The sequence below is a fragment of the Phyllobates terribilis genome, unplaced genomic scaffold, assembly GCF_046119375.1.
Source record: "Phyllobates terribilis strain yellow unplaced genomic scaffold, ASM4611937v1 Scaffold_11__3_contigs__length_659146591, whole genome shotgun sequence".
Classification (NCBI taxonomy): Eukaryota; Metazoa; Chordata; class Amphibia; order Anura; family Dendrobatidae; genus Phyllobates; species Phyllobates terribilis.
The window spans coordinates 637,135,641-637,151,892 of record NW_027362771.1 but is presented as its reverse complement, the minus strand read 5'-3'; the positions used below and the strand labels follow the sequence as shown (position 1 = coordinate 637,151,892).

The window sequence follows — 16,252 nt, the reverse complement described above, 5'->3', positions numbered from 1 at the left end:
TTGCGCTCACTGTTAATAGTGAGAGCATGCGCCGGCTGAAGGGAGAAGTAGTCTCATCAGCTGGCGCCTGTGACCTGTGGTAAGCTTTTTACTGTGGGTCATTGTCACAGCTGTGGGATCACGCTGTCATCTGACAGATGATCCCGCAGCGCTGTGACCGGTGGTAACGTAGTTACTGCCGATCAAAGCCTCTGTGTCCTGCTCTGTGGGAAACTACTGATGTTTGGGTCTCAGTTCGGGTTCATGTTCTGGCTTGGGTGCCCGAACACAAAGCTTTTTTTGATTTTTGGGTTTAGTCAACGAACCCAAACATAATAAGGTTCGCTCATCTATAATCCAGACCTGTGAATTTGTCTGATTTAGTGATTTTAAGGCGGCGTCATACTTCCTTCTGGGATATCAGGTGATTTTCAATGGAGAATTTCTGGTCTCCCTGATCATGTTGTCTGTCGTTGGATTTTCTGGTATAAATAATGTAGAGAAGGTGTTTAGTAGATCGGCCTTTCCCTCATCCTCCTCCACCATTTCACCCAGACTATTCTTAAAGGGGCCAGCACTATCATTTTTTTAGTTTCCTCCTATTTAAGTAGTTGTAGAATATTTTAGGATTATTTTTTCTTTCTTTGGTAATGAGTCTCTCTGTCTCAATCTTTGCTGTTTTGACTTGCATTTTACACATTTTTTTCTATAATCATTTAATGCCTCATTACTTCCCTCTTGCTTTAATTCCCCAAACTCTTTCTTTTGCTCATTTATTTCATCCCTATTTAGTCCTCCTATTACTCACGTATTTATTCTCATAGGGTATATGTTGTGCACTGGCATACTTTCAAAAGTCTGCCATTTGCTTTGTCCTTTTAATACTCAGGACATTGACACAGTTTATGAGACTTAGGCAACAGCCCTACTATCAGTAGTTGATCAGTATTTGGTCAATGTTTTTTCTCAGGAGTGGAAGTCAAAACCGATAAGGAACAATCTGTGAAAAGGTATAATAGAAACAAGTGCACCAATTCTGCATTCATCACCCACTCCTGGTTTTGGCTCCCACTCATGAGAAAAAATATTGACCAAATACTGACGGAATACTGATAGTGATGGCATGGCCTAAAATCATCTTTCAGCTTTAGGACATTTGCCTTTCTGAAGTTTAGTGTTCTTGTAGCCCCTCTACTGTACATCTTATTAAATGATACATGAATACTTATTATTTGATCACTATTACCCAAGTGACCCCCAAATCCATTTATTTGATATTCTGTCCTGCCTCTTGGTTATATTAGATCTAGTAGTGCCTCCCTAAACCAGTTGTGAAATTGTCTCTGATTATTGTTAGTTTCCTTTGCTGGATCTGCAAGTTTTTACTCCCAAATTTATATCAGGGTAGTTGAAGTCCCCCATAATAATGACTTCTCCCCGATTCTCTGCCTCGTCTATTTGCTTAATGAGAATATGTTCTGCCACTTTCATTGTCTTCAGAGATCTATAACAAACCCTATCAGTATTTTATTGCTCTTTCTCCCTCCCCTTATCTCTACCCACAGGGACTCTACAATGTAATTTCCCTCATATATATTATAACGTAGGATGAGTTTTAAGGATGACTTTAGATATAAACAAACCCCTCCCTGTGATGAAACAGCTTCTTATCTTAATCAGCCAGACTTCTAGATTTGCTAGGCCAAGAAAAAAGCACTATTGTGTTTGTGCAGACTGGCATGTGTTTCTTTGTTGGGTCAAGAAGGACAGACCAGTATTTGTATAACCGTGAATGTTGTCTTCACTTGGTTCGGAAACAATGATGTTTGTTACTATGCTATTTGCATACTGTGCTAAAGCCTGCAAGATGTGTATTTACAAGAGCCCCTGCCATACCAACTATATAAATTGATTAATTGCTCAAACAATGAGACCTGAGACCTGTGGAATTATACCCTCCCTAACCCGTGCCCTGTGGATATACACTTGAAAGAACAATTGTGAACTATTTAAGGAATATATGCCTCTGCAGCAGGCAGATTTGAAACAGAGAATTGAAAAAGACTTTACAATGACAATCAAAGATTGGACTCTTTTCACAAAATCAGCTTGGTAGCATGGCTTTATCCAAATAGACCGAGATTTGGATTCTACATTATTCCAGCCTAAGGGTATATGACCCTGACTGGAAAGATACTGATCTGCTCCATTGACCATAAGAGAGCCCATGAATACATTTGGGGAGACCAGGTTGGCACAATGAAGTCACCTGGCCCCATGGATATGTTGTTTGAGGTTGCTGAGTAGGACTCTCTGGTCGCCTAAAACCACATTCTGAGAAGCCATATTGTGACTGGCCAGTCATCTGGCCCCATGGAAACTCTCAGAGAGGCCAGGATGGGATCTTTGGGTCTCCTGGTTTTGCACTTCAATGGACTGTCAGCTTCCTAAGCTTGTCACTACCTTCTCTCTGTGGGGACCCGCCAAAAGCGGGAGGCCACTGGTTGAGGTAGTTGGCCCTGGAAGTCCCAAAATTGCAATTGTCCTATCCCAGACGGACAAGCGGAAGGGTGAGACTGTGTAATGTTGTATCATCTTGAGTATTTCCTGGGACTGTTCTGTGTTTATTGTCCATTTCGTGATTCAATAAAGTATTGCCACGCTGTTTTACCCTCACCCTGTGTTGTTTGAGTAGTAATACGCCCATGGAAGGCCATGTGTCTTCACACTCCCCTTGCTTATTTGTACAGTTAATCCTGAACAGACTATAGTTCTGTAAATTAACATCCCAGTCATAGCTCTTGACCTGCCATGTCTTCGTTATTTGTCATTCAGCCATGTCTCCGTTATCCCCACCATATCATAATTTTCTTCCAGCAATATTAATTCTAATTCCTACATCATGTTGGTGAGGCTTCTGATTAGTGTACATGCACTTTATGTATTTCTCTGTATCACTATTCCTGCTTTCTCTATTGACTGTCCTAACCCCTCCCTCCATGTCACCCCCAATTTTATTACTTATGCCCAGGTCTCTATTTACCCTATCTTCCCCTCTTGATGTGCAAAACTCAAGGCCTAAAGTGAAAGATGATACATTTCCTTTGTATTTTAGTCAAAAATAAAATTTATTGTCATTTTTTAACATTTTAAAAGTTGCAAAAAGGAAAATGGGCCAATGCAAAAGTGAGAATCCTTGGAGATTTGTGTGCTCAGATAACTTTGACCAAATTTCAGATCTTATCTACCTATTAGGGTTGTGGCTTGTTCACTATCGTTAGTAAAGGCCAGGTGATGCAAAATTCACAGCTTTCTAAAAACCCAGCCTCCTCTATTCTTACTCCAAAAAACATCAGGCATGGGTTCTTGTAAGCAGCTGCCTAGCACTCGGAAAATGAAAATGGTGGAGGCCCACAAAGCAGGAGAAGGCTATAAGAAGATAGCAAAGCGTTTTCAAGTTGCTCTTTCTTCAGCTCAAAATGTAATTAAGGAACAACAGTTAACAGGAAAAGTGAAGGTCAAGATAAGGTCTGGAAGACCAAGCAAAATTTCAGTGACAGCTGCTCGTAGATTTGCTAGAGAGGCAAATCAGAACCCCTGCTTGAGTGCGAAAGACCTTCAGAAAGATTTAGCAGACCCTGGAGTTGAGGTACATTGTTCTACTGTTCAGAGACACCTGCACAAGTATGGCCTTCATGGAAGAGACATTAGAAGAAAACCTCTCCTGCATCCTCATGTAAAAATTCATATAAAATTCAGTGTCAGAAGTATGTAAAAGAACATCTAAACAAACCGGATGCATTTTGGAAACGAGTCCTGTGACTGATGAGGTTAAAATAGAACTCTGGTCAGAATGATCAAAGGTATGTGTGGTGAAAAAAGGGCAGAGAATTTAAGGAAATTAACATCTCGCCAACCATTAACCATGGGGGTGGGTTAACTTTGGTATTAGGTTGTGTTCCAGCCAATGAAACGGGGAACATTTCTTGGGTAGAGGGAAGAATGAATTCAATGAAATTTCAACAAATTCTTGATCAAAACATAACAATATCTGTAAAAAAGCTGCAGTTGAAAAGAAGATGTCTTCTACAAATGGTTATTGATCCTAAACACACATCAAAATCCACAATAGACGACCTCAAAAGGCACAAGCTGAAGGTTTTTACAATGGCCCTCACAGTCTCCTGATCTGAACATAATTGAAAATTTCTGGTTAGACCTCAAAATAGTAGAACATGCAAGACAACCCAGGAATCTCACAGAAATGGAAGAATTGTACAAAGAAGAATGGATGGAAATACCTCAAACAAGATTTGACTCTTGTCTGGCTACAAAAAGTGTTTACAAGCTGTAATACTTTCAAAAAGGGGGCACTACTAGATACTAACCATGCAGGTTGCCCAAATTTTTTGCATTGGTCCATTTTCCGTTTTGTAATTTTTTAAATGTTAAAAATGACAATATACTTTTTATTTTTGCCTACAATACAAAGGAAATGCGTCATCCTAACTTTAGGCTTTTTAGAGATCATTTCATCTTCAACTTGCTTAACTGTTCACAATAACAGTAATTTTGACCAGGGGTGCCCAAACTTTTACATGTCACTGTATGTCTTTGGAGTGTGGGAGTAAACTCACGCAAACAAGAGGAGAACATACAAATGCTTTACGGATCTTGTCCTTGGTGGGATTTGAACCCAGGACGCAAGCAATGCTAACCACTGAGCCACAGTGCAACCATATGTTAGCAGGTACTCCTTGTACTGTGAATGTGATTTAAATAAAAAATAAAAATATATATTTTTACTTGTGAGTGCCGCAAGGAATTTTTCTACATGAACTTACCGGTGGGTCTACAACTGCATTTTGAGATCCTATAACTTTGTAATTCTTCTTAGAATAAATATTTTTTGTCTGTGGGGGTTTAGGAACTCTCTGGAATGAAGATTCTCTCTCCGCATTCACCACAGCCTGAGTCAAATGAGAATGTTAAAGTAGTAAAATTATACTCTGATAATTATCTTGTGTACTTTAACTATGTTTCCGAACTTGTATACTTAGTAAAGTGAATCTTTACGAGGATTAGTAGTTTATTCCTGTTTTTTTTCCGATATAGAGCTACATATTTTTTATAATGCCATGAAATAAAATGTTAAAACAGCAGGTACAAAGCAGAACTTAGGTCTAGGCTAAGTTCACACAAGCATATAATTTTTTTTTCATTTTCTACCAAGAAAAAAGTGACAATTTTTCATCTGTTTGGTCATCCATGTGACATCCGTTCTTAAGCATCAGGAGGGATTAAAATTTACAAGAACAAATACAACTTTCTATGTTGAAATTTTGCAATATGTCTGTAAAAATCAAGCGCTATATGGTTATTATTTATGGGATTTTATTTTTTGCCCACTTGTAAATACCGACACTGAGCACAGCAACGAGAAATGACCTTGGGGGAAGAGGGAGGATCCAGTCTCAGAAGACGAGGCAGGTATGTAACTTATATGTGATTTAGAGCCAGATACCAGCTTTGGGCACCATTCTTGAGAACTCTTAGCCTATTACTCATGGACTATGGCCTCCAAGTCACTAATATTCTTGGGTTTACATGCAGAAACCAAGTTTTACTTTTCCACCAAAGTTTATCTATGGAAGTCAGTTCAGGCGACTTTAACAACCATTCCAGAATCTTTCAGGATTTCTTCTGAAACCAAACCAGGGTAGACTTTGAGGATTGTTTTGGATCACTGATATGTTGGAAGGTGCAATGACACCTAAGCTTCAACGTCCTTACATTAGTCATGTTGTTTTTTTCCTAGGATGTCCTGATATTTGATTACATTTATCTTGCCCTCAACATGTTGCATGTTTCCAGCCCAGAACATAACTAAGCCATTGACATGCTTCAGTAAAGGCATCACAATGTTCCTGTTAGAACCCTCCTGTTTGTTTTTTTTCCATATTGTGTTTTGCGGTCACGTGACCATCTGCCTTTATATTGCAGCTCCGCCCTTTTGGCTGTGCTGGACTTCAGTGTTTCACTGTTTCTCTAGCCAGGTGCTTCGGTGCCTTTCTTTGGCAGTTTGCTTGGTCCTTCTGGGACCTCTAGTACCTTTTTTTCAGTTTGACTTTTTGTGCTCTGCAACAACTTCTCTGTTTAGGAGGTGTCCCATTTTTGTCCCAGTCCTTAGTTCTTTTAGGGACCCCTCCCCTTATGCTATAGGTCTTCGTTCAGACTAGCCGAGGACTAAGGCGGGTCTGTTCGCTAGAAGCAGGCAGCCCGCTACATCGTAGGGATTCAGCTTAGTCTTAATGTAGGGATAGCTTTCCCCTATCTTTCTTTAGTACATGTTGCAGATCATAACAGTAAGTCCAGCCCAAAAAACTAAAAGGAAAGAAATTCGGGGATCAGTATGGTTTCCATCCAGAATTTGGCTCAACACTTGCAGGGATTGTCTCTGGAGGTGGCCGAGCTACAGCAACACATAAGTAGCTGTTCTGAAGCGCATTTTGTGGAACCCAAGGTAGGATTGCCTGATGTTTTTTATGGTAAACAGCAAGATTTTTTTCCCTTTAAAAATACTTGTTTGTTATATTTTTGTTTGAGACCAAGGTCCTCCTGGAATGAATCACAGCACATTGGTTTTATTATGTCACTTTTGCGCAATCAACCACAGGGGTGGGCCTTTTCTCTCCAACCTAATGATTCATGCTTAAGGTCGGTAGAATAATTTTTTCTGCTATGGGGCTATTATATGATGATCCTGATAGAATCTCATCTGCTGAGGCAGAACTCAGGCGTTTGAATCAAGGGTCAGGTGATGTTGAAAATTATTGCACACACTTCAGAAGATGGGCTTCAGAAGTTAAATGGAATGATCCTGCTCTGAAATGTTTATTTCTTGCTGGTCTGAGTGAAAAGGTAAAGGATTTGCTAATTGCATTCCCTGCACCTGAGACTCTGCAGGTTGCCATGCAATTAGCTGTTTGTGTGGACAGGAGGCTGAGGTTCAGGCTGAATGAGGTAAAGACTCCTATAATGTCAGGTCCTAGTCACCAGAAAATCTGCTCAGACAGCGAAAAACCGATTGAGGTTGGGGCGATGTCACTCCGCTCTCAGGAAAGAGATTGGAGGTTCGCTGAGGGATTATGTCTTTGTGGTAAAGCTGATCATTTGATTAAGTATTGTGAGCTTCGTTTAAGTAAAGAAAAAAAAAGGTCAGGTACGCCTGTATAGCTTGTTTATGCTCTGCAGGAGTATTTCTTTCAGGGAGTACTACTTTGCAGGAAAATTTGATTGCATTTCAGGTATTTGTGGATTGTGATTCAACACTTAATGTGATTGATAAAGGGTTTTTGGAAAAACTCAACTTCAAATCCAAACCTTTGTAATCACCTATTTCTGTGATTGCAATTGATAACACTCCCTTGAAATGTATTACTCACAAGGTTGCTGTATTTCCCCTCACTATCAATGGAGTCCTCCAAGAAATTTTGGACCATGGTTGTATTGGATAATTTACCCTCTCCAGTCGTTCTAGGTTTGCCTTGGTTAAAACTGCACAATCCTTTATTGGACTGGTCTACTAATGTGATTAAGTTTTAGAGTCCGAAGTGCTATGATAAATGTTGTAATGGTCCCATTGCATCTGTGGAAAAAGGTGAATTACCCGTACCTATTCAAGATTTTTGGAGGGTTTTTTCGGAGGAAGAGTCGCAAGTTTTACCTCCTCATAGGGATTATGATTGCGCCATTGAGTTTGTTCCTGGAGCTACTCTTCCCAAAAGTTGCTTGCTTAATCTGTCTATCCCTGAAAGAAAGGCCTTGGAGGAATATATACAGACTAGCCTGGCTGCTGGTCACAATAGACCTTCTAAGTCGCCTGTGGCAGTTGGATTTTTCTTTGTTAAAAAAAAGGACGGGAGTTTACGTCCATGTCTGGATTTTCGTGAAATTAATAAGATTACCGTATGCAATTCCTACCCATTGCCGTTAATTCCTGACTTATTTAAACAGTTAGTGGGGGCCAAGTGATCTTCTAATATTGATCTTTGGGGGGCATACAATTTGTTATGCGTGAAGGAGGGTGATGAATGGAAAACTGCTTTTAACACTCCGTTAGGTCATTTTGAGAATCTGGTCATGCCTTTTGGTCTTACCAATGCACCTGCATTTTTTCAGAACCTTATTAATGATATCCTGAGACCTTTGATTGGTAAGAATGTGGCTGTGTATTTGGATGACATTTTGATTTATTCACCAGATCTGGAGTCCCATTGGCAGAGTGTACGTGAAGTTTTGCAGTTATTGAGTGATAATTCACTCTTTGCTAAGCTGGAGAAATGTGAGTTCGCTGTGCAGAAAATTAGTTTTTTGGGCTACATTGTCTCCAGCGAGGGCTTTGAGATGGACTCTGTCAAGGTTCAGGCTGTACAGGAATAACCTAGGCCTATTGGTTTGAAATCTAAACAGAGATTTTTTGGTTTTGCCAATTATTACCGGAAATTCATTAAGCAATTTTCTGTAATTGTTAAGCCTCTAACCAATCTCACCAGGAAAGGTGCGAATATGGTCCAGTGGACTACTAAGGCCATTGAAGCGTTTGAGTATCTCAAAGAGAGGTTCAGTTCTGCCCCTATCCTTATGCAGCCTGATGAGACCAAGCCTTTTTTGGTCGAGATCGATGCTTCATTGGTGGGGGTCAGAGCAGTTTTGTCTCAGGAGAACAGGGATGGAGTACATCCTTGTGCCTTCTTTTTGAAAAAATTTTCAGAAACCGAACTTAATTATGATGTTGGAAATCGGGAGTTGCTGGCTATTAAACTCGCATTTGAACATTGGCGTCACATTTTTTGGAAGGCGCTAGATTTCCTATTCAGGTTTTCACAGATCATAAGAATTTGATCTATTTGGATGCTGACAAGCGCTTGAATGCCCGTCAAGCTAGGTGGGCACTCTTTTTTTCTTGGTTTCATTTTTCTGTTACCTATATTCCTGGTACTAACAATGTTAAAGCCGATGCTTTAGCTCGCAGCTTCTCTCCTACGGTCGATGCCGAGGAAGAGCAGAGCATTTTACAGAAAGGAGTTGTTGTGGCGGCATTGGACTCCGTTTTGGAGGATGGGATTCTGAAAGCTCAAGATTATGCTCCATCTAACACTCCCCATGGTAGGTTGTTCGTGCCTAGAATATTTAGTAGAGATTTGTTTGTGGAGTGTCATGAGTCTCGGTTGGCAGGTCATCCAGGAATTTCAGAGACAAAGAGACTTATCAATCGCAGTTTTTGGTGGCCTGGATGGCAGAAATAAGTCATCAAGTGGGTGCATAAATGTACTGTGTGTGCTAGTTCAAAGGCTTCACATATTCCTGCTGCTGGGTTGCTTTGCCCTCTGGAGGTTCCTAGTGTGCCTTGGACGCATCTCACAATTGATTTTATTACTGATATTCCTGTGTCCGAGGGTTTTACTGTCATCTGGATGGTCGTGGACCGTTTTAGTAAGATGTGTCATGTGGTTCCATTCATTAAGTTGTCCTGCGCCAAGACACTCTCTAAGGCGTTTGTTAAGGAGATTGTCAAGCTTCAAGGCGTTCCCACGGATATCGTTTCTGATAGAGGACCTCAGTTTGTGGCTCGCTTTTCGCGTGCTTTTTGTGACAGGTTGGGTGTCCATTTGTCATTTTTGTCTGGGTATCATCCTGAGTCTAATGGACAGACTGAAAGAAAGAACCAGGATGATTAACAGTTTTTGCATTATTTTGTGGCGGACAATTAAGAGGTGTGGTCTGAGTTTCTGCCTCTCGTGGAATTTGCTCTTAACAACCACACTTCCTCCTCTGCTGGGTGTTCTCCTTTTTTTTGTTGTACTGGGAGACATCCGTCTTTTGGTTCGTTCTCCAAATTGCTGTCGGCGGTGCCGGAGGAGGAAAATTTTTCCCGTGATTTGGAAAGAGTTTCGACTAATGTACGTTGCAACCTTCAAGAGGCTAACAAGAAGTCCAAGAAGTATTTTGACAGAAAATGTAGGGAGGTTTTGTTTACTGTGAGTGACATGGTTTGGTTGTCCTCAAAGAACCTGCGGTTGAGGATTCCTCCTAAAACACTGGGTCCTAAGTTTGTGAGTCTATTTAAAGTGCTTCAGGTTGTTAACCCGTCTGCAGTTAGGTTGGATGTTCCTACTTCCTGGAAGATTAATCCTGTGTTTCATGTTTCCTTGTTGAAAAAGGCTGTTGTATCAGACAGGGATGCCACTGTCACAGTTCCTCCTGTGGTGGAAGACGGCGAATATGAAATTTCTTGTATCTTGAATTCTACAGAGCATAGAGGGTAATTACAGTATCTTGTCTCCTGGAAGGATTTTGGTCCCGAAGACAACTCCTGGGTATCGACAGATTATGTTTCTGCTCCTAGGCTTGTTAAAGCTTTCCACAAGAGGTTTCCGGATAGGCCTGGGCCTGGAGGATCCGGAGGATCCTCATAAAAGAGGGGGTACTGTTAGAACCATCCTGTTTGTTTTTTTCCATCTTGTGTTTTGCAGTCACTTGACCATCTGCCTTGATATTCCAGCTCCACCTTTTTGGCTGTGCTGGACTTCAGTGTTTCACTGTTTCTCTAGCCAGGTGCTTCGGTGCCTTTCTCTGTCAGTTAGCTTGGTCATTCTGGGACCTCTAGTACCTTTTGTCAGTTTGTATTTTTGTGTTCTGCAACAACTTCTCTGCTTAGGAGGTGTCCCATTTTTGTCCCAGTCTTTAGTTCTTTTAGGGACCCCTCCCCTTATGCTATAGGTCTTCATTCAGACTTGCCGAGGATTAAGGCGGGTCTGTTTGCTAGGAACAGGCAGCCCGCTACATCGTAGGGATTCAGCTTAGTCTTACTATAGGGACAGCTTTCATCTATCTTTCCTTAGTACATGTTACAGATCTTAACAGTTCCCACCATGCTTCACTGTTGGCATCACTGAACTACCTTTATGCGTCACGCTAGGTAAAAGTGAGCCATTGACATGCTTCACTGCAGGCATCACTGAAGTACTGCCATATTTCACTGTATGCATGGCAAAGACACTGTCATTGTTCACTGTAGATATTCCTGAGCCATTGTCATGCTTCACTTCAATTTTTTCCAGCTCCAAAGTTCAGGTCCACATACATATCAATGAGGTTCAGTTTCTGGTTTAAGTTCTAGTAGCCAAAGCAAATTTTGGATTAAAGATTGGGTCGGGTCTCATAACCCGAACTTTCACGTGTCCGCTCATCCCTACTCGTAATGTATCCAGTTGTGTCACAGCCATAAATTGGTCTGATGGATGGAAGATAAAAATCACTGATGACCTGAGACAGAGATAGATAGAGGTTTGATTATATCTTATGGTTTACTTAGATATTTGAATATGAGGAGGTAAAAACGTAAAACGATAAGATTTGTGGCGGATTATTCCAATTTTCAGGGTTTTTTTGTAAGTTCAATTTTTAGTGTTTCCCAATTATCTAATATTTATTTATTTTACTCTCTTATTAATTCCCCATGGCTTTACAGACACTATCGGCACTATTGGGGCTCAAAATCTAAATTCCCTATTGGTCTGTGGAGTAAGAGAGGAACCTTGAGTCCCTAGGGGAAACCCACACAAACACTGGGAGAACATACAAACTCCTTACAGATGTTGTCCTTGGTGGGATTTAAACCCAGAACCCCAGAGCTGCAAGGCTGCAGTGCTAACCACTAATGAATCTAATCTAAAGCATACGTTGTGAATGTAAAATCCAAGCAAATGGAATCCCGGGCCTAAGAAAAATAAAAATATATTGGTTCCGATTCCTTTGTTCTTTATAAACATAAAAATGAAATTATACTGGTCATCTATAATAAGTAAGAATTTAAGGAGATACCTTTTCCGCTGTGCGAATCCTCGGCAGTAGATATAGATGAAGTCTATACACGTGATTTTGATTATCTCTGAAAATAGTGTTACAGAATATCAGGACCATTCCATGACAACGGATTTTCCTTCTCTTCAAAGAGGAAAGAATGACTCCAAAACGGGAAAAAGTGGGATTTTGTAGCACAGCATACATTGCTTCTAATCTGGAAGGTGTTTCCAAAGTCACGTCATCATCCTTGTAGTGGAAACATTTTAACAATGATTGCCTTCCTTTAAAAGCTAAAAAAAATATTTAAAAATACAATCAATTGAATCAAAAATTGTTTGGCAAAACCAGAATATAACTTTCAATCAAATATTTTTGTCTCCGTAATTTTAGTTGGTGAAATAGCTCTATCAGTCTCCTGTGAGGACATCCTAGATTATAATATACAGAAATAACATTCTGATACTTTAAGTCTATAAGTCATGATATGTAACAATTCAGAGTATTACCTCCTACACATAACCAATGCGGGAGGTAGACCGCAGACACAACTTTAGGTTTTATGGCCGTTTCTATGTTGAAGAGAGGACCAATGATCTCGTACTCTCCAGGTAGAGTCTGCAGGATCTCTGTGTAGTTGCTCCATGAATCCACCTCATATTTCAGAGTCACAGGTTCTGTAACCAGGAACTGGATCCCAGACTCCGAGCAGCGGAATAGTCCTGGAGAGTCCATTGATAGACTGAAAAATAGAAACAGGGTATATCCGTTCCATGAACATCAACTTTAATGAGCCAAAAATCTGTCTGGTGGAAATCATCCACATGCTGAATTCTTGTTGATACAAAGACTTCAAAAACAGAGAACTTGCCAAATACTTTGCAAAGTCCATCAATGGCCTCAGGTTCATTTTAAACTCATGTGTTATCAAGCACAATTGCTTCACTTAGAAATGGACATCATGACACCATGGATGGTCAGATACTCCATGGGTTGTCCATCTTTGGGGGCAATTTTTTTTTTATTTAATATATTTACCTGGGACTAAAAGTTAATTTTGCTTTAGGGTTTTGTTAAAAATTTTGCCCCACTCGCCTTCTATAACTTATATGTTGCAATGTTGGAATCTGTTTCCAGGTTTTTGCTGAAGTTTATTGTTTAATTTTCCTCATTTCAAGGAGTAAAATAATCAAGCCATCGCAGAGATCCATCAACCAAAAAATGAAACCGTTACGGGTCTCAGAACTTTACTTTAGAACAGATAACTCAGCACTGGGACATCAAGGCACAAAACTATGGAATTTGATATCTAACCTGGCGTCGGTCAATGGTTTGAGCGATGTTGGTTTATATTCATACTCTTAAGTGAACACCTTGAAGTGACAAGTTGTGAAGATGATTTGTTATTTGTCAAGTTAAACTTGGCTGCATCTGTTTGGTATCGTAGTAATTCTACTGACCTGAAGAACCATATTCTTCGGGAATTTTTACAACACAATGAACAGTATAGCAAAACTTAGGAAAAATTAAGAATTGCATTTTTTGTATAATTTCACTGCTTTTGGTATTTGTATCCCTTTTTCCAGTATATTTAATGGCAAAATGAATAATGCCATTAAAAACTACAAAACTACAACTCATCCAGCAAAAAAGAAGCCTTCATGTGACTACATGGAAGGAAAACTAACAAATTTATGGTACTTAGAAGAAGAAGGAGGAGAAATAAAAAACGTAAAAATGGAAAATCGCAAAGTTAGAAAGGGATTAAAAAATATACAGAAGTTTCCTTCCTTATATTTAGTTTTGATTAATTAAGACGCACGATTTACAGATTCAAAAGAAAACATGATTTCTGATATTCTGTCATGAGATGCCTATACTTTTTGCATCTACACTATGTGTGTCTACCCATTGGTTGTAATTTTATTTTTAGACTGTTGGGAGTTTTTCTAGCAAGTAGAAATATTACATTGAAATGGCTTCATGATAAATTAACTAAATTTAACAAAAGGTAAGTATTGAGACATCTGTAAAGCTGAACCAGTGAGTTGTTATTCAGTACAATGGTCACTGACTTACCAGTATGTTCTGCCCTTCATAGTGGGGGTAATTACACTTGCAGTAATTACTTTTCCTAACTGTTAGGTGAAAAAAATAAAATGAGAAGTAACAATAATATTCATTTGCAGTCTTAAACTCAGGGGTTAGACTAACAAGCACATCATACCGGAAAGGAGGTCAGCAGCACTTCCGGCAACAATGTCACCAAATGTAATATTAAGTATTAGAAAGGAGCTAATAAATTTGAGTGGAATTTAATTGTACTTGTATTTTGTCGAATTATCTAAAAGGCTTTTTTTGGAATTCGCTTACTCGGGAATTCAGGAATATGGCAGCCACTCTCCTGCATTTTTCTGAACTGTAATAGGCCATCAAAATATTATAAAAAAATTAAAATCTCTATTTACGACTCACCTCTCCCCTACTCCCTGTCACCTGTATAGTCCTCACCGTATCTTATGATCCCCCCCATGCTTGGTTTGGAACCTTCCGGCCTCGCACATTGTGCCAAAATTTTGGGAGTTATGGCTACTGGGATGGTTCTGTGCTGGTCAGCAGATATGTCACAGTGTACATTGTGATGTCATAAAGCTGTTTACCTCTCGGTCACTTGCGCAGGTCTCTGTTGGGGACCGTGGTACCCAGAAGTCCATTGTACTGTGAGAGGTCTGAAGATTCCAACACAAATAATGAGGGATCAGAAAATTTGGTGAGGACCGAATTGATGTTAGTGAAGACTAGCAGAGGGGTCGGAGACATGAGCGGTGAGTATAATTATTTTTTATATATCACAATTAATATGCTCTGGGGTCTAGAGAGATGTCAGAACATATTAAGGGACATTAAATTTGTGGTGAATAAATTTCCAAAAATAATTTTCCAGGAAATCCGCATGCACAGGTGAACTCGAATTTTGCTTCTATCTAGTAAGTATGCTAGAAAGGTTTTCTTAACACTCTAGATTACGGATGGTCATGAAACATCTCTATGCTTGTTACATGTGATGACAATAATGTTACCTTATCGCACAATACACAGCTCATTTCATCGTCTGTGAACTCAGAATAATTCATATCCGTCATCATGGATTTGTAAAATGTTTCTGTAAATAGTAATAGTATCAAATATTTGTCAGCCATATAACAAAGCACATCTTTCTAAAAAATGGTCCAGTGAAATGTTATCTCACAGCTACACTATGTCACATACAGGTGCATCTCACAAAATTAGAATATCATCAAAAAGTGAATTTATTTAATTTCTTCAATACAAAAAGTGAAACTCATATATTATATACAGTCATTACAGACAGAGGGATCTATTTCACGTGTTTATTTCTGTTAATGTTGATGATTATGGCTTACAGCCAATGAGAACACAGAAGTCATTATCTCAGTAAATTAGAAAACTTTATAACAACAGCTTGAAAAATGATTTTAAAATCTGAAATGTTGGCCTACTGAAATGTCTGTTCAGTAAATGCCCTCAATACTTGGTCGGGCTTCTTGTGCATCAATTACTGCATCAATGCAGCAATGTGGCATGGCGGCGATCAGCCTGTGGCCCTGCTGAGGTGTTATGGAAGCCCAGGTGGCTTTAATAGCAGCCTTCAGCTCGTCTGCATTGTTGGGTCCGGTGACTCTCATCTTCCTCTTGACAATACCCCATAGATTCTCTTTAATAGATTCTCTATGGGGTTAAGGTCAGGCGAGTTTGCTGGCCAATCAAGCACAATGATACTGTTGTTTTTAACCAGGTATTGATACTTTTGGCTGTGTGGACAGGTTCCAAGTCCCACTACAGGGCAGTGGGAAGAGCGAGGCTAAGTGCCAGAATTGGCGCATCCTGTGGATGCGCCATTTCTGGGGTGGCTGACGGCTGGTGTTTCTAGCCTGGGAGGAGGCCAATATTCATGGCACCCTTCCTGGGCTATTAATATCAGCCCTCAGCTGTCTGCCTAGCCTTTGCTAGCTGTTAAAATAGGGGGGACCCCACGTCATTTTTTGGGGGGTCCTCCATTTTAATAGCTAGTAAAGGCTAGGTATTCAGCTGGGGGCTGATATTAGTAGCCTGGGAAGCTCCGTGGGTATTACTCCCTTCCCAGGCTTCAAACATCTGCCCCAGCCGTCTGCTTAACCTCTGCTAGAGACTAAAATTACGTGGAACCCCATGCCAATTTTTTTTTTAATAAATCCTTTGTTTTAACAATAAATGACAAGTACAGTAATAAACACTATCACTGTACTTATTATATATGTGACTGACATGTTTCTATCTATCTAATCTATATGTGATGCTCTATTCTTTCTGTTCTAAATTGTCGGGTAGTGGTGTATGCCACTGATGA

At 39.9% G+C, this 16,252-nt stretch overlaps 1 protein-coding gene across 4 annotated transcripts in view; it reads right to left on the bottom strand.

Moving 5' to 3' along the window:
* LOC141167153 (uncharacterized) overlaps window positions 1–16,252 on the bottom strand; it is a 174,892-nt gene that overhangs the window by 18,897 nt on the left and 139,743 nt on the right. For all 4 annotated transcript variants that reach the window (XM_073654543.1, XM_073654546.1, XM_073654545.1 and 1 more), the window contains 5 exons: window positions 14,925–15,007; window positions 13,924–13,982; window positions 12,354–12,586; window positions 11,866–12,137; window positions 4,824–4,949 (listed from right to left, as the gene is read on the bottom strand). In XM_073654543.1, coding sequence (XP_073510644.1) covers window positions 4,824–4,949; window positions 11,866–12,137; window positions 12,354–12,586; window positions 13,924–13,982; window positions 14,925–15,007 — 773 coding nt within the window. The remainder of the gene's footprint in view (window positions 1–4,823; window positions 4,950–11,865; window positions 12,138–12,353; window positions 12,587–13,923; window positions 13,983–14,924; window positions 15,008–16,252) is intronic.